At 37.9% G+C, this 26045-nt stretch overlaps 1 protein-coding gene across 4 annotated transcripts in view; it reads left to right on the top strand.

Annotated features, from left to right (window-relative positions):
- BTBD9 (BTB domain containing 9) overlaps positions 1 to 26045 on the top strand; it is a 458382-nt gene that overhangs the window by 270407 nt on the left and 161930 nt on the right. For all 4 annotated transcript variants that reach the window (XM_030557270.1, XM_030557266.1, XM_030557267.1 and 1 more), the window contains one exon: positions 21792 to 21870. In XM_030557270.1, the coding sequence (XP_030413130.1) occupies positions 21792 to 21870 (79 nt within the window). The remainder of the gene's footprint in view (positions 1 to 21791; positions 21871 to 26045) is intronic.

Raw genomic sequence — 26045 nt, 5'->3', positions numbered from 1 at the left:
GGGATAGATCAAGGGGAAGATGCAAAGCATGCTAGACATGGGAATTGTAGCAATCTCAGACAGCCCCTTGGGCTTTCTTAGTTATCCTAGTGTCCCACAGAAAGATTGGACAGTAAGGTTTTGTGTGGATTATAGAAAACTTAATGCTGTTACAGTCCCAGATGCTTGTGTGAATGATACATTAGATATACTTAGCTAAATATTTAACTGCTGTGGATTTAACCAAGGAATCCTGGCAAGGTCCCTTGGATACTGAGTCACAGAAAATGTCTGCAATCATTACTGATTTGGGGCTTCTGGAGTTTAAGATACTATCCTTTGGATTAACTGATGCAGGGGCAGGGGCGGCTCCAGGCGCCAGCATGCCAAGCACGTGCTTGGGGCAGCAAGCCGCTGGGGGCGCTCTGCCGATTGCTGCGACGGTGGCAGGCAGGCTGCGTTCGGCGGCTTGCCTGCGGAGGGTCCGCTGGTCCCGCGGCTTCGGCGGACCTCCCGCAGGCAAGCCGCCAAAGGCAGCCTGCCTGCCGTGCTTGGGGCGGCAAAATGCTTAGAGCTGCCTCTGTGCAGGGGACACATTCCAGAGGCAGTTAATCAGATATTATGTGGGTTCCAGGACTTTACTGTAACTACATAGATGATATTATTATATTTAGCAACACCAGAGAGGAACAGAAAACACATATGGGGAAAGATACTGAGAAACCTCGAGGAGGCAGGCCTCATAGTGAAGGTGTCAGAATGTATGGTAGGGGGCAGCAAAGACCTCTTAACCTGGATCATTGGGTACGTGGAGGCCAAATCTACCCAGATCTCCTGAAAGTGGAAGCTATTGTGAATTGGCCCAAAACTAAAAAACTGGTTCAATCTTTCATAGATCTATTATCAAAAATTTGAGAGAGGTTTCACTACCATCATTGGTCCTATCACAAACCTATGCCAGAATACAAAGGCAGAAAAAGTGGTTTGATTAGACATCTGTCAAAAGGGTTTTGATGCAGTGAAACAAATTTGATCAAAGACACCCATTTTGGCCAGTCCAGATTTTAAGAAAATTTTGAATTGTGTTCTTATGCATCCAGTACATATCTTGGAGCTGTAGTGATGCAAACCAGGAAGGATAACAAAAAACACCTCTTTGCATTTCTGAGCAAAAAACTGTCTCCCAGTGAACAGAATTATTCTGTAATAGAAAAGCAATGTTATGTCTTTGTGTAAGCTGTAAAACAACTCAGACCCTACAACATATTCAGGGGTTGGAGAACAAGATAGCCACACTCTGCATTAGCCATTCATTCACTTATATATATTCATCTTTGCAACTACTTATCCCTATTGGGTTTGAACAAGGCCAGCTGCTGCCAGAATTGTTGATTTTGTGCTACCTTGTAGGTCTTGTAAATCATGATGATGAGATGCCATGGCGCTTTCATCACAAGCCATTGCTGTCGTTTTTCTGTCTTGTACATGGCCCTCCTGTAGATTTCTTGCCTGCCGTTTTGATGCCTGTGACTTTTTAAAAGTATTATGCCAACATGCAGTTGATCCATTGAATTTGTATGAGTTGGCCATGTTCTGCTGATAACCTTTTAAAGCAAAATCATGGATTATAGAGTCAAACTTGTTCCTTCTATTATTTCTTTTCATATGGCTCATTATCTTCCTTTCAGACTTAGTGACTTTTCTCAATCACTGTCCACAGAAGTGAGGATTAAATACTTTCTCTCAAAGTCATAATTTAGCAGAAAGTTCAGCTTTGACTACCTGAGTTTAGGTGCTTTTAAAGAACAGCTTTTTTTTTGTTATTTTATGAGACTTATGATTTCTCTTCTATTTTCTTAAATAAGATAAGCAATTTGCATTTATTTTAAACTACTTCACCAGTTGTATTTCTTATGCCTTTGATTTTATACAAGTAGACTTGTTTGTAGCTGAGAGATACCAGCCATACTATAGGCTTCTCACTATATTGTCCACATCTGCATTAGGCAAATTTATATACTCTTCTCTTTCTATGTTGCTTCAGGATGTCCATCTTCTTCCTTACTCTATTTTATTTCTACTTTCTCATAAGGTGTATTGATTTAAATAATCAATTTTAATCTTGTTTTGCATTTGTACTTCTAAGTTATTTTCCTAAAGAAAGATTGATTCTTACTGGTTGATAACCTTTAAAACATGTTGATTTGGAACTAAATATAGGCTTTACACTAAATTTGGTACTTCTTTTTGTGAACCAGGAGGATTCATGACATCTATACACATTTATTTAAGCAATGATATAGCTGAACATATATTCATTCAGATTCTTGATATTTACATTTTTATTATATTAGAAAATGGTGAAAGATGCATTGCTTATTAGATTTTTTTTTCATGATTTGTGTCAAGCTGCATTTGGATGGAAATTTGAATTCAATTAAAAAGGCACAAAAACAGAATTTTAAACTTGTTTTTAATTAAATAAGTAAAACTAAATTACGTGTGTGATACATAAGGGGAAAAAGCAAGTTTATCAAACATGATTTGATTTTAAAACTAGCTGATTTATTAAACAAAAGAAGAGTTATGAGTAGATAGTGAATTGAACTGATTATTTCTAGTCACCATGTCTTCCAAGATTTTAGAATTAGTAGATTGCATCCTATCATACATCATTTTTATTCATAGACGGAAAGAGGAGAACAAGCTTTCTTGCCTAGTCCCAATTGGTTTCTCAACTATGAACTGAAATGAAAAAGATATTCTCTCTGCACCTGTAAAAGTGGCTACTGTTGTCGAGAGCTGGTTTATCTCTTCAACAAACTCTGGTTCCAGGTGCTTAGACAGTGACTTCCTCTGCGTTAAGGCATTCAAACATGTACTACTTGAATCTTATATATTTATTCAATTTAAATAATTTTAATAGACTGAGGTAAGATTATGCCTTAACCTTGATTGTCATAATTTCATATTAAATTTTAAATGGGTTTATTTTTACAAAGAAAATGTGTTTAACTTAAATCTAAAAAATCCTATTTAAATTTATAAAAGCTTTCCCCCACTTAAAAAAAGTCATTGAGTTTTATCCAGCCTGCTTTCTCATGCTGTCTGTTTCTTTGAGGGAATACTTTTTAGCATTTTAGATCATTTCACTTATTCTGTGGTAGCTTTGATTTATGCAATGGCTGAAATAAGAAATGCAAAGGTGAAAGGTTGAGAGTCCAAATGTTGAATCATTCAGACCTCAGATACAGACACCAATAAAATAAATCTAAATAAATAATATATATGGTGAAAAATAAATTAGGTTATTAAAATATGTTCAGTGCAGGCACTGAAAGCGTAATAGGTGTCCATTTTCAACAAATATGGAGCCTGATTCTCCAATCTTTACTCAGGCAAAATGCTCATTAAAGTCTGAAATGTTGTATGAGTAGACACTACAGGGTTAGGACCATGATTTTTAACCTGTGTCAATACTACCATCTTTATATGGGCAAAACTCTGGAATTCAGTGGGAGCTTGACCCAAGTAAAGGACTGTTGAATTTGGTCCAAGTGAAAGAGCCAAAGCCTTCTATGGAGGAAGTGAGAATCTTGATGCAGCCAGGCAACATTTACCTTTTATCACAAAGAAAATTGATCATTTAATCTGCAAACTGTAATTTTGGGAAAAAATTAGGTATAACAAGACATCTCAAACTTGAAGGTTTCATTTTCTTTAAAGAGCAATAGGTTCTCAAACACGAGGCTACTAAAGATCGTTCACTGAAAAAGGGCAAAGAGGTTAATCTGTCACTGTATAAAATGATGAGTTTCATTCACTAATTGGTCCCTAACAAATGTGGTATATAGGACAGTCTTCCTGCGTATTTTTAAAATTATATTTATTCCCTCTAAAAAAGTATGTTTTATGTTGTTAGTGGCTTTATCTGACCTGAAATAAGTTTGGATGTTTATTAATGAACTAAGTATATTGTCATCAGTTTTTATTGAAAGATAGTTATTTGACTGCTGAAGTCTTTCATATCAATGTGATTTTATTTTTTAAATATGTTGAAAAGAATTCAGAAATTCTTGGCTATATCTCAAGTATATAGGATAGTCATACTTTTCTGTTAGCATAAAGAACATGACCCAATATTTGGTAGTCAGATACATTTGGTGCTCAGATACACATGTAACATTGGATTTTTCAAAAAATAAATGAAGAAAACTTAACACAGAGAGTTGCATCCTGATCACTGCTCTTCTCTCACTAGAACACAGTACTTGCCCATTTCTACCACCTTCCATCTAAAGACCTCAACATTACTTTACAGTTGTTAAATGACTTAAGCTTCACAGAACCATTGTTAGGTATGTAAATATTATCATCTGAATTTTATAGATGGAAATACTGAAGTACTCTGTGGTTGTGACATACCCCATTTCTCACAGAAGGTCCGTGATCGTCTCATTCCTAGTCCCGTGCTTCAACCACAGGTTTATCTTTGGCTTCTCCTCTTTGCACTTGTTTTACAGCTTGGTGTCCGCTTCACTCAATCAAGTGCGTTTGTGACTAAAAGGAAAATCAGTACAATGTGAAAACCTGATTTTATTAATTCAGAGACATGTGTTAATTACAGGGATATTAAAATGTAAACAATTCCCCCAATCAAATCAACTTTTAACTTTTCATATTTATCAAGTATAGTTTGCCAGATTTCTGTCTATGAAGCTTGTTCTCCTGAAAGTTGAAATAACCCAATGTCTGATTACCCTCTTAGCGCCCCCTGAAAAAAAAAGAAAAAAAAGAAAAAAGAAAGTGCCCTCCTCCTGATTATCCTTATTACATACCATAATGAGTAAAACATTTTCAAAATAATTTCAGAATCATATGTCTCCCTCGGTAACTTCATTTGTAGGTGATAGAGAACAGACTTTTACCAAGAGTACTTTTAAATAAACCATAATTATGTATGCAGAAGCCTCAACTAAATTTCGGTACTCAATGACTAATCACAGTTGGGAAAGGTTGAAATATGTAATTTGTTTAAATACACAGTCCCCAGCCACTCCTCCCCACATGTACTTTTGCTTTCTTCTTTTGGGTTACAGTAGTTTTACTACTAAATGTCACTATGAGAGAATTAAAAGCATTCCTAAATGCAGCTTGCACACATCCAGTTAAAGATGTAATTGGTGCTTTTACATTTGCAACATGAGCAGATCTTTTGGAAAATATAGCCTCCAACCTTTTATCTTCTGTTTTGTTCTTTTGATATTTGTAAATGTTAAGCAATGTAAATTATGGGGCTTGTGAAATTGAAATATCCACAGTGAAGATCAAAATGTTAAAAAGCCTTTCAAGGGGTATAATATCTCTTCATACCATTTCCCTCCCCCCCATTTCTTGATTTAACCTGTTTTCTCTTTAGATTATTATAGCAGATGTAGCAGCAGCAGCTGTAGTTAAGATTGCATAAGCATAACATTGTAAATGTAAATTATTAAAATGTATACTATAGAAAGAAGAGAATTTAAAGTGTAAATCAATAAAGATACAGTGGACCATTATGACAATGAAAGTAAAGTATACAAGAATGAAAGGTTTTACAGGATGCTACTCATGTATGTCTTAGGTTGTAGGAAGTACTTCAGGAGGATATATGGCTTTATTTGAGCTTTCTGTATAAAAAAGCTTTTCTATAAAGCTGAGAAACTGCCTTACTTGAAAGTACTGGTACCAGGAGAGAGTGGGCCAGTTATAGTCAGTTTGCTCTCTAATTAAGTTAGAAAAGTTTCTTTACCAAATAGCTAGTTAACCGTGAGTATACCATGATTCTCCCACTCTTTGAAGCTCTCTGGTTTGCAATTTGGTTTAAGATGTGGATTATTAGCCGTGGCAAGGGAAAATAACATATCTGTGATTATGTGACCAATGTCTGTATTATAATGCATCTGAAGAATAGGGCATGGTTAGAGTTGCAAATATAACCTTACCTTTGACATTTCTCCACATTTGAGTGCTTAATTATGCAGTCTTAACATCCTGTTTACATAGTTTTTGGATGCAGTTTTTCTTTAGATGTTACAGATCAAGTTTTTGAGTGAGTGACCCATGAAAGAACTCTTTCATAACTCCACCAAGCTGTTGCGCTTCTTGATCGTATCAAACAATCTCAGTTATATAGGTAAAGCTTCCAGAGCTTTGGAAGATGGTGAAAGTAGTCTAATTTCAGCTGAAAATATTGGCTGTTCTGAAACTATATAAAAACACATATGTTTGTTTACTGATTAAATCTGTTTCTGTAATTGGGTAACATTACAATAGCACATTTAATTACAAATATCTCCCCTTTACAGACCCATTAAATAGGGGAGACGAGCTGTTCCAAATATTCTATGGTACTGTCAAGCCAGATAGCTCTAAGCAGTAATGGAGTAGGAATGCACTAACCCAGCCAAACACTAGATCTTCATAGAACAAGAAAATTGTGGCAGTGTAAATATTGCTATGCTACCATGGATTCATAAAAATATCATGCCCACCAGAAATTTACACACATCCTTTAACAAAGGCTACTCTGTAGGTTTGGGATAGAAATAAGATCAGTTCTTTTCCTTCGCCAATGACACTTACTGCTAATAATCCACATCTTAATCCATATCACAAACCAGAGAGCTTCAAAAATTAGGAGAATCATGGCCATTCATGATTGACTAGCTATTCAGTAGAGAAACTTTTCCAACTTAATTAGAGAGTAAAACTATAACTGGCCCAGTCTCCCCGGTTCCAGTACATTTGAGTCAGGCATTATATTTCTCAGCTTTCTAGAATACCTTTTTTATACATAAAGCTAACTTTAATAGGTAGCACAATAAAAGAATAAGATTCTGATTCAGTGGTACCTCATACCAGTTAGGTTAAAAATATATTGAGAGATTGAATGGGAATGCATGTTGGAGAAATTGTGGTGAAAGAGGAGAATTAATGCATATATAGTGGACATGTCCAGTCATTAGAGAGCTCTGGCATGTAATCCGTAACCAAATATCACAAATTGTTGGATATTTATTACAAAAGATCCTTTGGTAACCTTCCTTGGGCTTGCTAGTGGAAATGGTGACAAGACGAAATGAAGAATTACTCTCATCGGTTAGTAGCCACTTAGCTATTGGTAGCCTCTCATAGGAAAGAGAAAAATAGTCCAAATATAGAGGAATGGGTCAAAAAATATCAGAGGTTGTGGTTATGGAAAAATTAACACACTATGTACCGAGCAAAACAGACATTGATACTTAAATATTTATTCAATACTCAGACACATTACATTCACCTTAAAAACCCCAACACACCTGCCAATTGTTTTGAATAATAATATTTGATAGACATACCTGCTCTGTTAAATATGTGTATATTGAGATTTCACTCAATAAAATCCTAGAAGTGACATATTATATGTGTCATAATGGTGCTCACTTTGTAATGTAACACCCCGTTAAATAGAAAGATCTGATGACTGTATCCCTATATATAATGTTTCTTTAAACAAAAACAACTGTTGTAATGATTGTTTTGTTTTTGATATTTACATGGCAAGAATTTGTAAACTTGTTAAAAAATCCTAAATAAATATATATATATATATATATATATATATATATATATATATATATATATATATATACACTCTTTTAGAATTTGTTTAAACAGTTGAAGTAGATTTTTTCTGAATTAAAATTTAGATTATACAAAAACTTAAACCAGAAGCTGTTGAAGAAGTAAAGAAATATCATGATATTTTAATCAGTCCAATATTTGACTGATTCTTATCTTCAGCAGAAATGGATATAGTGTTCCCACAATGGTGTCCATTGGAGCTATAGATGTCACATTGTTGCCAGACAGCTTCCCACTTTATAAATATAATCTAAGAGTTAGAACTATATGAAAGCAGAAATTACTTGTGCTGACACACAAGAGATCATGGCCAGTGTCATGAACAGTTCATTAGAGAAGGGAAGACTAATGCACTGACTGCCAGATGTGCAGCTGATCTGTCATTAAACAGAGAGATTCTGACTTAGTTGTTAGCAGTCTCTCAGGCTTTTCAAAACATTATATATTCTGTGCAACAAATACTGGGGTAGGGAACTGATCTATTTTAGAATACTTTTAACTTATTGTAGTCATCATTTTCTTTTTTTACTGTATGAGCTGTCACTGCAATTATTTAGATCTTCTTCCCTGGTTATGAAGATAAGATGTATGTGATTTAAAAAAAAAATTTCCCCTCAATATTTAATCCTCTCAATTTTGCTTCTTAATCAGCTAATGAGGGCAAAAGACTTACCCTCCCAGCTGAACGTGTTGCTGCACTCAACCTCTCCTGGCTTACAGTATTGAATTAATTCTTTATCACTCTCGGGATTGCTCATTGCACAGTTCTGGGCCATTAGAGAATAGTCTTATATTTAAAATCAACATTCTGTAGATGTTACTCAGAGGTTTAATATAGTTAAGACCTTAATGCCTAGTTTGGAAAAGACATTTAAGGATATTGGAGAAATGGTGCAAAGCAGATAAATTTATGGCCATTTCTGCAGGTAATAAAGAATTAAGATGTTGAGGAACTGATATGGCCACCTGCAGACCACTCCTGTGGAGAAATATGAAATTCATAGAGGTGTACCTTGTGATCTAGAGGTGGAAGGAATTGTACATTTCTTGAAAATTGCATCATGAATACATGTCTTTTCCTTTTAAATTGGCCTGTAGCCAATCTAATATTTGGGAAGCCAAGTCAGGTGGAGCTTTACATATTTTTTGTGGAATACATAACTCTTTTTGGCATATACAGCTCGGTATTTTGAAGATGACAATAAATTATGAATACATCTTTCAAGTCTCATGAGTATTGTGCTAGTCAGGTTAGACTTATAGGTCACTTTATGAGCAGGCAGCAATTATGTCTTTCAACACTGAACTAAAATCAGACTATGGCCTAGGATTTTGCACTGATTTCTCTTTCAATATGTAGAATTATTTTCAGTTGCCAACTTACTTTAAATGTGTTTTAAGTGTTGGTTTTTTGCATTTATTCTCAGTAAGAGACTTTTCTACCATCTAATACAATTTGCCTTCAGTAAGTTTTTTACTTTGTTAACTTCATCCCATTACTTCTAGTTATGCTCCCATATATCATACTAAATAATATCTCCTCTCTCTTTCAGATATTTTAACCCTATCAGGGCCAGTGGAGGGCAGGCACCCAATCACATAGCCCCTGTGTATGTACATTACAATAACTTAGACACATGGACTTACCATGACATTATATTGGAGATTCAGGGAACTTCTGTGGCCTGTGCTATACAGTAGATCAAACTAAATGATCACAGTGGACCCTTCTGGCCTTAAAGTCTATGAATTTATGAATCTTACTGACTTGTATGTTTCACCTTTAACACATCACATTTCAATTTGGCTCCCAGCCTTGAACAGCTCTGGAGATGTCTGCTAAACCTTGTGCAACTATTTCCAACTCTGGTGAACCTAACAAATACTAATAGGTTGCTAAACTAATCTATGTGTTACTGAAACCTGTGCACCTGAAACCTGAACACGCCATTTCCACTAATCCAGCTTCCCATCCCCTTGTGAAGGGCACACTCACAGTTGGTGGAATAGGGGTTGGAGAGTACTGGTGACTGCCTGCCCATATCTGAATAATTGAGAAAGTACTGGATGGAGTTCCTGCTCTTGTATCCTCAAAACTACACTGGACAAAACACTAGAAAATATAATAGAAACAATCCTGCATTGATCCCTGGGGCAATGGCCTAGATGGGACCTAAAAAGTCTATTTATATCATTGGCTTTTTTCACGAATATGCTTTTTATTTGCTAATTTCTTTATTTCTTTCCTTCTTCCATTTGATGGTTGTATATTTTAAATAATTACATTTTTGGCTACATTTGATCTGTAAGGCATCTCATGGCCAACCATATCTTGAGAGACAGCTTTTGCTGAGCTGTGGTAATCTGAAAATAAATATTTTTTCATCCTGAATATAAATAAAATACACATACCCCCATAACCAATGTTATTGTGATTAATTGTTACCATAAAATAATAATCCAAACATCAGGCATTCCCCATGAGAGAGGGCTGATTACCATTTGGTGTAAGGGAAGGGCTGTCTAATGTTGGAATTTTTATTTGGTGGTACCGTTTATTTGCTGTGGAGTTGTATTATTGTATTAGCAATCTAATTAATAGAAACTGCCTGAATGTTCACAAACTAGGTGATAGGTTGCTCTTCCAATGCCTAGTGCCCTTAGTGTTTGTAGCTGCCCTTTGTTACACAAGTGGACATTAAACCACAGTGACTGTTAGAATCACATGTACAGACAAGAACCCAGTTGGATGTTAATATATCTTGTGCTAAAGGTGGCATTTCTGTTCTCTTCCGAAAAGATTTGTCCTAATTAGATTGCTGACATGCAGAATCTAATTTCCTTACACCCTTGAAAATCACAGGTTTGCCTTGGCTGACCAAATCATGTATAGCTTTTGTAGCATTGTAAACACCACCTGGCTGGCACAAAATGCTAAAACGCATACAAAATATTAAACTCTTGGTTCATTCCAGGTAAAGTTTGTATCAGTACAAATTAAATACATGAATCATAGAAATCAGAGATGAAGCAGAATTATTACATCTTCAGATTCATCCCTTGGGGACTGCTGCAGGATTGTTCCCTATAGTGCAATTTGCTAGAGTTATATTCAGTCAGTACAATTTCATATGACTCAAGTGATGGGGCTTTCACCCCTTTCCGATAGTAACTACTCCCCAATGTACTTGATTTCTACCATTAGTAATCTTTCCTGATATTCAGTCTGAATGTGTCTATCTAATTTCACTTAATTGCTTCCCCTATATCACACTGAACAATTACTCTCCTTTCCTGAATTTTACACTCTTCATATAGCATATATATAGACAGTCATTCTGTCCCTCTCACCACCTAAATTGTTACTTAATCAAGTTTAACTAATGTTTAGTTTTTAATATTTCTTCAAAGTCAATCCCTCCAACCTCTAAATCATTTTTGTTATCTGCTCTGAACTCCCTCTAGTTTGTCTATATCTTTTTGGTGTTGAGATGCAGGGAACTGAATGAGTATTCAAAGTTTAGTCTCACCAGAATCATATGTAGATAACCTATCATCTCCCTGCTCTCTGACCTGCTGCAAACCAAAAATTGCTCTCATTTTTTTGGGCTGCCATATTTCATGTCTAAAATAGTTCAAATTTGAATCACTATGAACTCGGGTCAGTGGTTATGCTGATCATGTTGGACAAGACTGAATTAGAAGCTGAGTGGCCTTGTTTCCCAAGCTCAGCTAATTCAGTGTGGTGAGAATAATGGAAGAAGAATTTTCTCCCTTGATTAGCGATCTCTAGCATGTTTGTATGTTGTTACAGAGAGACAGATGCTGATTTACCTTTTTGCCAGTTTATTTTTTTCTTTGAGGTGGTGCTACAATTTACTACATTCCTTGGAGTTTGACATGTCAATTAGATGTTATCAACAGTAATAGAGGGTTGGTTCCTGTAAATGTGAAGTTTTTATGGGTAGACACCCCAAAGGAGTATGTGAGAGTAGAGTGATAAATATCATGTTACCCTGCACACCGCAAAGGAACTGATTAATAAGGAACATGATTCTATCTCTCATACCAAAATGTTATTTATTTAATTTTCTGTCAATCAACTTTTCTGTTCTAGTTATCTGAAAAGTTAAATAATCAAGATTTGATCACACAGTGGGGATTGGATGAAAATCGGCTCTAAGTCATAAGCAACACCCTGTTCATTCATTGTGTTACTGCATATATTATTACCTTATTAGAGCCCTTCATTACATTTTGATGGTTACATGAACAACCATGGGCTACAGGTACACAATCCATCAAAAATAGTGGAAATAAATATACCCTACAAAATGTTCAATATGGGATCTGCTTAGCCTCCAAAATTGTGCTTGCAAGTCTTCTGCCTGCAAGATTTTGTGTGCACCAGGAGTGTGCCAGTCAGCTGGACACTCACTCTCTCTCTCTCTCTTTGTGTTTGCAGACACCCAAGGGAGTGTATATGTATATGTACATTTTGTGTGCATAAGTTTTGAGGCAGTACTGGAAAATTTGACTCCCAGTGTTTTGTTTAACAGAGTTACATAATCAGGAACAGTAAGTTTTAGAGCCAGATTTTCAAAGGTATTTAGGTGTCTAAAGATGCAGAAGGACACCAGGCTAGATTTTTAAAAGCTCCTAAGCAGGTTAGGTGCCTAACTCTCATTGGCACTTTTGAAAAATCCCAGTAGGCATCTATCAGCATTTTAGGTGTCTGAATATCTCTGAAAATCTGGCCCCTAGTGACCTGGTTCTGTTTTAGTATTGCTCTACTTTGACTATTTTATAAAATTTTCTTTGTTGCATTTAAAAATATATTTTATTGTAATATTTATTTTATTGTATATTACGCTGAAGTTGTGAAAGGAGAGATTACGTTAAAAAGAGGGTTTTTTTCATTAGCGACTTTTTAAAGATGTCAGGGAGTCAGTATAGTCTTCATGAAATCTTTCATAAGTCAGTCTTCTTATTTTAATAAATATGCATTATTAAGTCTTTTTTTTATGTCTACAATAAATCACACATTGTAAAACTTTATATCGGTTCATTAAAAGATCCCTTGTTGATAGTTGGGGGTTTTTTGTTTTGTTTTGTTTTTAATCCAAGCAGAAGTTATAGCTTCAAATCCATGTGCAAATGCTTACAGGATTGCATATCTTCCACACGGGGAAAATATTCAGAATAAAAACCTTTTGGGGGACTGTCAGAAGCTTCTCTGTAAGGAAATGATAACAATAACTTAATCTAAGAAAGCCCAGTTCATATTGACCGAATGCCAAAATTAGGTTGCATCCGACGAAGTGGGTATTCACCCATGAAAGCTCATGCTCCGAAACGTCTGTTAGTCTATAAGGTGCCACGGGACTCTTTGCTGCATTGTCAGTTTTGTGATTACCCTCTGGTTTTGAAGCCTCAAATGTAAATAATGTAGCACACAACTCTTGTATCCTGGGATCCAGTAAGTCTATATACAGAAAAGTAAAATATGAAGAAGTGGGGGTCCAATATTGTCAGTTTTTTAGACCAGGTCCAGGGTGCATTAACATCTCATCCCACATCATTCTCTACTCCTGGGGGAATTCTGTGTCACTGCGCATGCGCAGAATTCATAGCCCCCACAGATTTCTGTGCTTCGCAGAAAAATTACTTCTGATGGGGAAGCAAAGGGAAGCCACAAGAGCAGTCATGCACTGCTTCCCCAGCAGTGCAGGCAGGTTGGTTTGGGCACCCAGAGCAGCTGGTAGAGACATAAATCACCACGGGGGGAGAGAGAGAACCTGGGCAGTCATACGTGTGTGTGTGTGTGTGAGAGAGAGAGACCCTGTCCCTCTCGCTCACTAGTGCAGCATGCTCAGCATGGAGGGGCAGGGCTTGGAAGTGTTTCCGAAGAGGTGGGCATGGGGCAGGCTCTGTTCCCTCAGGCAGCGCAAAATGTAGCAGCCTGCCTGCTTAGTGAATTGTTCCCATTGTTTTTGTGAATTCTCCCAGAAGTATAAAACAGGGGTACAAATTTTAAGGCTCCTTTCCATTGCCAGGGTGATGTAAAGGAGCATTATTGTAAAGGACGGTATGGCCTTGTAAATGCTTATGGTGCTTTAGTGATTAGAACTGGTCTAAATTTTTGGACTGAAAAAATTTCCTATCAAAATGTGCTCCATGAACTGTTTGCTACTGGCCTTTTTGGAGACGGTCAGTAGCCAGTATAAATTGTGAGTTTTGAGTCCCCAGCCCTCATTTACTCTTCGGTTTCCTATGATCTAACACTGAGCATATGGCTGCATATATTTGTTGACTAACAACTAGAAGTAAAGGGTCAATACTAGTTACATTACTATTAGACAGAAGGAGTTTGGGGATTTCCTCCAGTGCTCCCCAGTCCCATTCTCCATCCATTGTATTGTAGTTTAAATAAATTACCAAAGTAATTGAAACCAGTTTGATTATATTGTGTTATTTTGACCCAAAAATGCAGAATTTTGCAGAATTTTAAAATATTGTGCACAGAATTTTTAATTTTTGATGCAGAATTCCCCCAGGGGTAATTCTCATCCACTTCACAATGGCATAGTGAACTCTGACTGAAAAGATACTCCAGTGATAATCCGTGGACTGCTTTTATAATATATTCATTTATAAATAAAGTAGTTTCCTGTGGTGTTTGTCAAAGTATTTTAAACACAGACAGCTGCCTCAATACATGAGTCTGATAAAGTGTATTAAAAATAAATTAGCCAAAGAGAGGCTAATTGGTAACTCTTTAGGGAATGTAGATCTTTTGGTATCCTGGATGGAGTGCCACTGAGGAATGATGTATAATGTTTACTGGAATGCCAGTCTTGTTGATGTTTTTAATTAATTTGTATTTATTTATTTTAAAGTTAAGGTACTTCTTCAAAAGAGAGTAACATGTTTATTTGTTAATACATACTGCAGTTATGTAACAGATATTGCCATGACTAATGTGTAGTGCTTATTCTTCTTGCATTTACTTCAGAGATTTCATGATATCTTTCTTCAAACACTTCTATTACCATTTCAAGTCCTCTTGCTCTACTTTTCTTAATTGTTCATTACCATCACATCAAGGAATATAACATAAATATAACCAAGATGCACTATTAGATGTCTTTTACCTTTGTCTCTACTAAAATAAATTAGCCAAAGAGAGGCCAAGAAAAGAGAATTACATAGGGGAACAACTACTTGAACTGGCATCCTTATTGCTCTTTTAGAAGTACTAGGTTTGACAGTCCTCTTTTTGTGGGAGAATTTTGCCAACCTCTTTGGAAAACTGTAACAATGACATCACAAAGGGGTGGAATCTGAGCTGAAGCTCTTGTAGTCCTCAACTGAGGGAGGTGAGGAGAAAAGGGATGCTGAGTTTTACTTACATTAAAAAAAATAAAATTAAAATGGCCTTAGCTTTTATTATGAGGGTCCCTTTACAATATAATTTTCTCCCTTCCCTATGCCCCAGCTCAGTCCCTGGTGGTCCCCTAGAGAAGAGGACTGAGCTGGTTCCTTAACTTGGGTGTCTTATGTGGTCATGCAGCTGCTGACTGGATAGCCCCCGTTCTTACGTTAAAGTGATAAATTAGAGATTTCCCAGAGTGAGCAGATTGCTGGGTGGTTTTTGGCACCACTATACCTGAAAATGAGCTTTCTTTTTAAACTGGAAATTTACAGGCAATTTGTCTATAAAGCGGATTAGTCTCTTTTGGTATTTCAAAAAGGAAAAGGAAAACAGCCAACTTATTAACATTTGAAAATTGGCTGCTGTTGAACTGCAATGACTGTTTTCATAGCATTTTTAGTATACATATCCATGTTAATTTTGTAGTTGTGCCATAGTAGAAATTGATATAATATTGGTTATAATACAAGAGGAATATTACTTGTACAGAACATGCTGCAATGCTTGCTGTAGACTTGCTGGGCTTGCCTTTTGTGTGGTACACACATTTTTGTGTTTACAAATGGCAGTTTGCACATACTAGTTGGGTGCTTGATGACCCATGTTATGTTAATGCAATTATCAGATTTATGTGTGCACAGACAGGAGGCCATTTGAAATTTTTACTCATCCTACTGTCCATTTTTACCATTGTCTTCTTATCACCACAACTCCAGTAGGAGCTACTTTTACATACCTAAGCCACAACCATTGATTCATTCATCAAATTTTTGAGGCTGGTTCCCCGTGACCCCAGAGACCATCTAGAAGAGCATATGAAACTGACATCCCACTACTACTACCTAGCCTGAGGACTGGCACTTCTGCTTCTGTCCTGTCTCACTGAGAATAAGTAGAATTTGGATCTCCAGTTTAGTACCATAGATTGCAAATAGGCTGGACGCATGAAATAACTCCATGTTTGATGTAAATTCAATTTATGTTCATTCATGTTTTAAACGGGAATTTGTGCTAGTGGATATCAGTAGAAATTAGGTGCATCAATGCTGTTGCTTGGGCCCTGTCTGTGTTATGGAAAGGTAGCATATTGCTAGACTTCATTACAACATGGTAGTATCTTACACAGTTAAAATAGGTTTGGTCTTGCAGTGTAGCAAGAACCAAACCATATTTTACGTGTTCTTGTCTCATGCTAAACTCTTGGAATTAGTCCAGTTGGAGCATAATTCTGAAGTATGGGTCAGTCCTTTCTACACTACGAGAATTAATTGGGTTTTAACCAAATCCAGCGCTACTGTGTTGTAAGTAGATCCTGCAATATAGTAGCATTTCATAGTGTCAGTGGATCCTTAGAAAACCTCAGTAGCAGATATGTTTCTCTCTCTTCCTTAACTTGCTTCCTTCTGGAGGGGAACACAAAAAGGGGAATGGTCATTATTTAGATTCCTCTGTGTAATAAATCATATTAGAAAGACTGCAACTTTTCAGATGACTTACTAGGCAAGAGTTTAAACCAGTGAGAAAAGCCATTACACCTTGTAAGAGGTAAAGTGCCATAATGGAGATACAGACTATAATTTGCCTGGATAGTAATGCCTTTTCCATTCTTCTTCTCCCAACTGGTCCAGTAAATAAAGAAGTAGGAAGAAACATGAAGTTTTTTTTCCCTGAATCGATTGTGGGATGCACAAAGCCATTGAGTTTTCTAGTGACAGCTGTTGCTGTTGGAGGATGAAAGCACTTGGCCCAAGAGTCTGTTTATGTGTTTGAGCAGAGAAAGCAATTTTTGTTGCAAAGAGCTTTAAGTGAGACAGACAGAGTAAGAGAATAAGAGAGTGAGAGATAATTATCTAAATTATGTTCGGGCTATTATCGAAGACGAATATAGTTAAAATGTAATTAAATATGACGGGCTCACAGGATGCAAGCTTGGCTTTGGAAGCTAATTATCAATTACTGCATCTCCTTAGGGGAGTCAGGCAGTATGAGAGAGTTGGGTGTGTGTGGCTGAGGTGAGATGTAGAGTATTAAATAAAACACCCTAGGGCTGTAACAAAGCTAATTTCTTTTTAAAAATGAAGCTGTGGTTCCAGGGGAATTCCGCAGGCCAAGCAGTTTGCACTGCTGCCTTTCAGCTTGAGGACCCTAGTGTAAGTCAGTGTATGCTGCTGGTCCCTAGTCTTTTCTTCAAGATGTAGACCTCAGCTGGAGGTAATGATTATGTCTACTGTTAAAGTGATGACCAGGGCTACCTCAGCTTGAGCAGCAAATCTAAAATGAATCAACCAGTCTGACACTGTGTGAGGGTAAAAAAAGATCAACACTTTCATAAAGTTTAAAGAACAAGGAGGAAAGACACCAAGGTGGCATGCTCAGCAGATTTTTGTATCAGTTCTGGAAATGTTTGCTGCTGAGTGATTGTACTGTATTAGTAACTTACCTTGGAGGAATCCTTATCCCAGCCCTCCCTCTTATAATTAGCCACACAGTGTTAGAGCTTATCAGCAGGTTAGGGAAAAAATGGTGGTGGATATGGGAGGTTGTTTGATTACTATGAAATTTATTCTCTAATGTTGTAAATAAGTGTTGAACCAGCACGGAAATAGGTGTTGTATGTACCAAAAAATGGTAAGATGCTTTGGATCAACTTTAATAAAAAGTTAAAAACCCTGTCTCCCCTCAAATCCTCAAGAAAATCTTCAGATTTGTTACATCATCTTTCAATATGCTTAAAGAAGTGATTGTGGTACTTTTCTAGTCACAGCACTGTGGCAGCCAATAAGGATTCCCTGACCTGCCAGTAATGGCAGCAGTTGTGAGGTCACTGCAGGAAGCAATCACGTAAAATGTTGTTGAAAGGATCTTCAGTGGACTTCAACCACTTGTTCAGTGCCTTTTGATATCATTCACATCCTACTGCTGCATGACTGGGTGGATGCGTCTGCCCCATTGTCTCCACTTCATCTGAGAGATGACAGTCTTTGTTACTTATTCCCATTTCGGGGGGAATCTGTATTGAAAGATGGTACTATTATTTGACCTGTGCTCAGAATGACTATAAATAGATATATTTCTACATAATTGTATACTAGGATCTCTGAACTAACTTTTTCCTGGTCCCATAACTACATGTTTCCTAACTTGGGAAGCCACAAAGGCATAGCCCCTTCCTAATAACTTTTCTTAGCATTTTACACTCCTTCAGATAGCATAATTTTAGAATATTTTCCAGATCATTGGAGAGAGGCAGATTTAGCCTTTCCATTTGCTTTTTCTTCTCTTAATGTTCAGTCTATAAAAAGAAATATTTATTTTTCAGTACATGAATTGCATATACATATATGTGCAAGCACGTGCATTAAGGCAACCTGAAGTGTTGGAATATTACTAGTAAGAGTGCCACAACTCTCCAAAATAAAACAGAAACTTGACTTTGGCAGTTTGCACCTCATACAAAAGCATAAGTGAATATGTAGGACTTGCAATAGGCTCTGAACGTTAATTGACTCAGGCTCTGTCAGACTAATAAGGGAAGCAAACTCAAGAAGCAAGGATACCCCACTGAGAACATACTTGCACTCCCACAGACGTACAAAGATAGGGATAGTCAGTGAAAGAGTCCCAAACCACATAAGGAATACAAATAAACAATACATTATGTGCAGGCCATGAGTGCAGGTAGATGCTGTGTCTTAGGGGCCGGGGGGGGGGGGGGCAGATTCATATCTCACTTACGTAAATCACAAATAACTCCACTGAAGTTAATGCAGTAAAACTGGTATAAGTTAGAATGGATTGAGATTCATAGTCTCCTTTAAATGAATACAACCTCATGATAATAAAACTAGTAAAACCTAGACATAGTAATACCATCTTTGTGAAGAAGAGAGAGATAGTTTACTATCAGGATAAAACTCTAGTTCAAGTCAAATGGCCCTGTGAGCAGCAAAGCTGTTATAACAGACTGGCTCTGATGTGCCTGTCACTTTTTCTGTTGCTATCTTGCTTCTTCTATGAACAACATTTGAAGTTATTCCTAATAAATTAAGGAAAATGTCTGATTTTTTTTCTCTTCAGGAAGTTCATCAAATTGTATTAATTACTTTTTTAACATTCAAATCCCTTTGTAATGGTGGTTTTAATGAAGGTTAATTTTGTATCTAGCATTCAGGTTGTATTATTGCAAATAAATTCTATTGCAATTAAGTGTTAGTCCAGTATAATGTTTGCAGTGTTGCTGAGCTGAAGAAGAGCTCTGTGTAGCTTGAAAATTTCTTTCACCAACAGAAGTTGGTCCAATAAAAGATATTACCTCACTCACCTTGTTTCTCTAAAATCCAGTATAATGGAAGATTGCTCTTAAACTAAGACCTTCAGATCCTATTATTCTTTCCTGTTCCTCCTCCTTCACTTTTAGCATGATATGGGAGCTTGTGGGAATCAGAGTGCTTTGCATATTGTTTATTGGGGTAATCCTGCTCTATATTATTAGGAGGGAGAGATTTCACAATCCCTTGCAAAGTCTGCTACACAACATTACAACCGCCACAATGTTTGCAAATCAAATATTCCTGTTCAAGAAAAGGATAATGATGTAAAAGTCAGACTCCGAGGCAGTAAGTTGAGGAAGCAGTTTTCTTTTTAAAAATCAGAATGCAGGGATGATTTTACAGTATATCATAAAAATTGAAACCAGGTTTCTTTCCTTATGGGAGCTGATTTGTCCTATTGCATGCAATTTTGTCTTTATTAATTGTTGTAAGTAAACCAGGTGGAGTACAGGAGAGAGTGAGGACAAAATATAAATTGACTGCAGTTCCAATTTACACAATTGTCTGCATATAAAACTGTTTACATAAAACTAAGGCAACTGTATCTCGCTGGGATTCTGTAATGAGTGGGATCCCTAAAAATGAGATGAGAGTAACTTGTTACCATTGACTGCCAGAGTGTCACTTCTGTTCTAACTCGAGATAGCTCTGATATAGCTAGATCAAAGCTAGTGTCGGTATGTGTGAGTGTGCTTTCTACCTCTTGCCTTTCTTAATAGCTGATTACATTACACTTTGTTGTAATGAAGAATAAGTACTAAGTTAACGTGTTGAATATGTGGTCTTCTTTCTTTAAAATTGCTTTATATTGCTATATCCTTTATATAGGATTCAGCAAAGGGTCCAAGAACAATGAACTTTGCACCTGACATAAATCTAAATAGAAATAATTTTTGATCATTCATTTGTAATTAGGAATAATCACTGAAAAAATGTGATTGCAACTATCTGATGTGGAAGGAAGAACTCTAATTATGGACTGCAGATCTTTTAGATAAAAATACTATGTGATTTTAACAGTTGTGGGTGCCAACATACTGATTAGAAATATGGTGTGTAAACTGCAATAATCATGATACTAATCAAGGATTTATAGGACCAAGGTACCATGGTCATGGATGCACTAAAAATGCACAGACAAATAACTGAAGCTTTCAAGAACCAAGCAAGCAAGCAAAGTGTAACTAAGGGTGTATCTACAGTGCAATTAAAAACCCGGGGCTGACTTGAGCAAAGAGGCTGTTTAACTGTGGTGTAGACATTCGGGCTCAGGCTCGTGCCTAGGCTCTAGGATCCTGCGAGGTGGGAGGGTCCCAGAGCTTCGGCTGCAGCCCGAATACCTACACTGCAATTAAACAGACCCTTAGCCTGAGCTCTGCCTGCTTGTGTCTGCTGGTACAGGCCAGCCACGGGTGTCTGATTGCAGTGTAAATATACCCTAGAAGACTTGGGTGGTTCCCAGGGCCAGATAAAGGCATAGGTACTAAAGATGAATATTAGGGCCCCAGCACCTTGAATCGTGATCTCTTCAGAAGAATGTTTCTAGCCCTTATGGTTGCAGAAAGCCTGTGCATCTCAGTGGGGTTTTAATTTCTAAGATCCACTTCTCTGTGGGGCACCACCAATACTCTTCTTCCCTAACCCCGAAAACAGAGGACTGTGTATGTGGCAGGAGAAGAGTACAGTGGATTCAGTCTTGCCCCACCTACCCAGTGTTTACACCCCAGCTCCTGCCCCTCTGAAGGGATATGGGTGGGGAGGCTGCTGTTCCCAGCAGGAGGGGCTGCTCCTGCCACTCCTGGCTGAATGAAGGGGACCCCATATTGCTGCCTTTAGAAAGGGAGGGTGGCACCACTGCCATTTGAAGTGGAGAACAAGGCCACAGCACTGGGGTGAGACCGTGGGATGGAGCCATGCAGGGGGTGGGGAGTTAATGTCGTCATGTGCCTACAGCTCCAATTTGCCTTAATCCAGCCCTGGTGATTCCTTTGGTCTCTACAGATAGTTAGTGCTAACATCCATTTCCTCCTGTATATTTCTGTTAGTAATACTGTCAGAAATTAATACAAAGGAACTTCAGAATTCTGACCAATAATTTTTTCTATTACAATTTTTCTTAAAGTTCTTTAACAATAGCTAGAGCTTAACTGTATTAATTTTTATACTGAATTGTGTGTGGAATACACCTAAGTAGAGTCAAGGCACTTAAAAAATCTAACCTGAACAAAGACTGCTGGAAATTCAAGCCGTGAAAAGTGTGTCCCCTTCTGGTCCCATTAAATGACATCCTGTTTTGTCACTTCAATGGATTCTTTCTGTATTTCACTGCAACCTGTGGTGACTCTGTTTAATACTGTATGTCCCTCTGCTTTCTTTTGTAGATCTTGGCAAGCAATAACTTTTGACAGACAACCTGCATCCTTCATCAGAATAGTTGGAACTCACAACACAGCTAATGAGGTAGGGGACAGTTTTTAAGAGAGGAAAAACTATTATATTCTTGCTGGATATACAGATTTAATTCTATTTCCATAGTAAACTGCTAATGCTGCCTAAAATGTACACATTTGTTTATTGCTGCTCTAGCAGTCTAGTAATGAAGAAAGAGTGTTTTCAACACTTTGTCATTATCTTTCCAGACTGTACAGGTTTCTTCTCAGCCAAATGTAAAAACCGCTGTAGCACTCTGAGAGATGGTAGCTAGGTTGACAGAAGAATTCTTCTGTCGACTTCCAGAAGAATTCTTCTGTCGACCTAGCAATGTCTACACTGGGGCTTAGGTCATCTTAATTACATCACAACAGGGTGTGAACTTTTTCACAGCCCTGAGTTGTGAAGCTAAGCCAACCTAACTTTGTAGTGTAGACCAGGCCAAAACATTTGTCTGGCCTTCATCATGACATTGTTGAACATTGCTGTAGGTTAGGAGTAATACTAAGCATACAAATCTTTATTTTTAGGAAAGATCACACAATTATAAATGCACTGGGGAAGCAACATAGACTCTGACTGCTTGTTTTTTATCACACAATATTAAGATGCCCTATAAATAATAATAAAAAGTCTCATTTTCCAGAAGAAGATCAGGTATAAATAGGATTATTCTATGTATAAATCAGTAAGCCACGCAATCAGTCAGCTGTGAGTATGCTATGTGGTAATCAGGATAGCTGATTTTATTTATTTATTTATTTATTTATTTTGAATTCAGAATATTTAGAAACATCAACTTGTGCACTACTTAACCTGCAGTATGTAACCATGTGATCTTACTGTTGTTACCCTGCTCCTCCCTCCTGTCCACTACTTTGAGACTCTCGTTACAAATTCTCTCAAATCAGGCCCTGATTCTGCAATTAACTTGGGGAGGGGGGACGACACTCAGAATATGTAAAGTTAAGTGAGTACATGTGTACATCTTAGCAGAATTGGGGTCTTAGATTGTAAGCTGTTTGGGGCAGGACCCATGTCTTCCTATGTGTTTGCAGAGCAACACAGTGTGGTTCTGATTGTGTTTGTGGCCCTTTCAGCACTATTGTAATACAACTATAATACAGACACTGCCTCTGTCCTCTCTTACAGAGGATTTTTACACTCCCTGGATCAGACTGTGGTGAGGTGTTGGTCTTCTCTTCCCTTCATGCCACTTCCAACACCTCCCCACCTTTTTGCCTCTTTTGAGCAACACTGCATCTGACACTATTCCCCTGTCCCCCTCCATGTTGCTGTCATCTACTGTCCATCCAACTCCTCCCCATCAACCATGCTTTCTGATTTCAACTCCTAGCTCTCTCTAGCTTTCTTTCCTCTCAGTCTCCCACACTCCGCATTGATGACTTCAGCTTCTATACTGAACATCCTTCTGACTCCTTAGCTACACATTTTCCACACCCCCAAGTCTTCATTTGACTTGCAGCCCCGGTTCAATTGTCCCACTCTCGAAAATGGCCATTCATTTTACTTGGTCTTGCCCAAGCACCGCTCTCTCTCTGATCTCCTGTTGCTGAGTTCCCCTTCTCTGACCCTTGTCTGATCTCTTTCAGCATCACCCCACCAGTCCCCCTGCTCCCCACATCCTGTCACTCAGTCTTTGTGTGACTTTCAGGCCATCAATGTGGATAACTTCTCACCTGCTCTGAGCCCTCTTTCCTTTCTTCCTTTGATGGGGTTTTTGATTCTCTCCAAGCTTCACTCTCCTCCACCTTTGACTGTTTTGCCCCTTTCTCCCATCACAGAGTCTCCTCTGTCAAGCCCCAGCCCACCCCCAACATCCGCTTCCTGCGCTCACACTGCAGAGTAGAAATCCTGGTGGAAATCCTGTGACTGGGATGACTTCCTCCCTTGCAAATTAGTTCTCTCCTCCTTCAGTTCTGCCCTCTTTCTAGGTAAACAACTTCAATTTAAGTGAATCTCACACCCAGTCTCAGCTGCCTTCCTGCCACCTTTGACTCACTCCTCAAACCCTCCCCTCCTCCTGCCTCCAGTTCTGTCTCTTCACAGGATCTTGCTGATTTCTCTCAAGAGAAAATACAATGTGATCTTCCCCCTCCCCTCAGTTTCCCTTCCCTTCCCCAGTACAACTCTCCTCCTCCCCTGTCACAGATGCAGAAGTTTATCTGCTCCCTAGCGCCTACTCTTCTCTTTGCCCCAGGAACCCATCCCACACCATTTCCTGATCACTCTCATGCCTACTCTCATCCTCGCCTTTAATCTTCTCCTTAACCTCTCACTTTTTTCTGGTTCTTTCCAAGCATGTTTTAATCTTTCCCATCTTAAAAAATAACCAGCCTTGACTTCATTTCCATTTCCAGCTACCTCTTCCTCTTTCATCTCTAAGCTCATTGAATATGCTGTCTACAATCACTGTCTGGAGTTCCTTTCCAATTCGATCCTCGATTCTCTCCACTCTGCCTTCTGCCCACTGCATTCCACTGAAACCGCTCTCACCAAAGTCTCGAATTACCTTTTTCTAGGCAAATCTCAGAATTAGTACTTCATCCTTATCCTCCTTGGCCTGTCAGCTGTCTTCAGCATTAACGATGTGGGGTTCGTTAAATAACAAACCAGTGAATGAGAAAGAAATAAAACTTTAATAAAAGAAACTGGAGAGCCTCTCAGATAAACTGCTGCACACAGCCATGCAGTGTTCCCAATCCCCACCTCCAGGGCACATGTCCGAATTCCTATGTTCATAATATTGTCACTTGTGAGGGAACGTCTCTAAATTATAGTCTTCTACAAAAATATCTCTACATCTTCCACCTTAAAGAAAAACAAATTAACTCTTATACAGATATCTAATAACACATGCATTAAATTTTCTACCCATGTCATGCATTTCCATAAACCCAATGTGTCAACTACCTAGAGAGGAGAGATTACAAGCACATCACTCTGGAGTGTCTTTACCACTCACTTTCTTCAAATACCCCTTCTCCAGGAAGGTTATCAAGTGTCTGTGAGTCTTTCAGGATGCTTAATTTCCACTCTGATCTTCTCAGTATCATTAGAGTCTTTCATTAGAGTCTAACTCGAGTCTTGTTCCTTGACAGTTTCTCCTTTGTGTGTTGATAATAAAGGACCAGTCAGATGGGAAAGTCCACATGTACTGTCCACATGTGTTGGTATTTTCTAGGCTTACTTAGAGATCCCCTTATATTACATCGAAATGTGTCCCCTGTTCTGTCTGGACCACATATGACCTCGGATACAACTGTTCTTTAGTGGTACCCATTTGGCCCCAAATATAAGATGTGTGATTCCTCAATCACACTCTATCTCCTGGGTTAAGAGATGGGAGATCACAGGTCCTTTTGTCAAAATAATATTTCTGCTTCCACTTCTGATTTTCTTTCTTCTTCCATATAGTTTCATTGTTATGAGATTTCAGCAAGTTATCAGTAATTGGTAAATTAGATTTAATCCTTCTTCCCATTAACAGCTGCACTTGAGAAAAGTCATTCTCCAGGGGTGCACTTCGGTAAACCAGGAACGCTTTCTACAAATCACCCCCGCTGTCAAAAGTCTTTTTCATAAGGTTCTTTACTGTCCATATAGACCTTTCCACAAATCCATTTGATTGGGGGGCAATTTGGACTTGATGTTTTGTGATGAAAATCCCAATCTATTGCAAATTGCCTAAAATCTGTACAGGAAAATTGTGCCCCATTATCAGTAAAGACTTCATCTGGAATTCCATGTGTGAAGAAGATACCCATCACACTGGCTGTCACTTACTTTCCATTAGTACTGTGCAGTGTTCAAATTTCAGGATACAGAGATCTATGACTATTAAATAATCCTTTGATTGCCAGGTAAATAAATCAGTGCCTACCTTTTCATAAGGCCTTTGTGGAACTGGATGGAGTCTCTGTGGCTCTGCTTCTTGGCATGACTTGTATTTCAAGCATGAAAAGCAGTTTCCTACCATGTTAGTGATGTCGTGATTGATCTGCAGCCAATACAGCACCTCTCATGCTTGTTGTTTACACTGTCTTCTTCTGTCCAAATTAAAATCTCAGACCATCTCTCTAACATCTGCTCATGGATGTCTAGCCATTAGCTAAAATACTGCGGAAAGGGATCTGGGGGTCATAGTGGATCACAAGATAAATATGAGTCAACAATGTAACGCT

Source organism: Gopherus evgoodei, chromosome 3 (assembly GCF_007399415.2).
Source record: "Gopherus evgoodei ecotype Sinaloan lineage chromosome 3, rGopEvg1_v1.p, whole genome shotgun sequence".
NCBI lineage: Eukaryota > Metazoa > Chordata > Testudines > Testudinidae > Gopherus > Gopherus evgoodei.
Note: the sequence above shows the minus strand (reverse complement) of the source record. Positions and strands in the feature narration are given on the sequence as shown.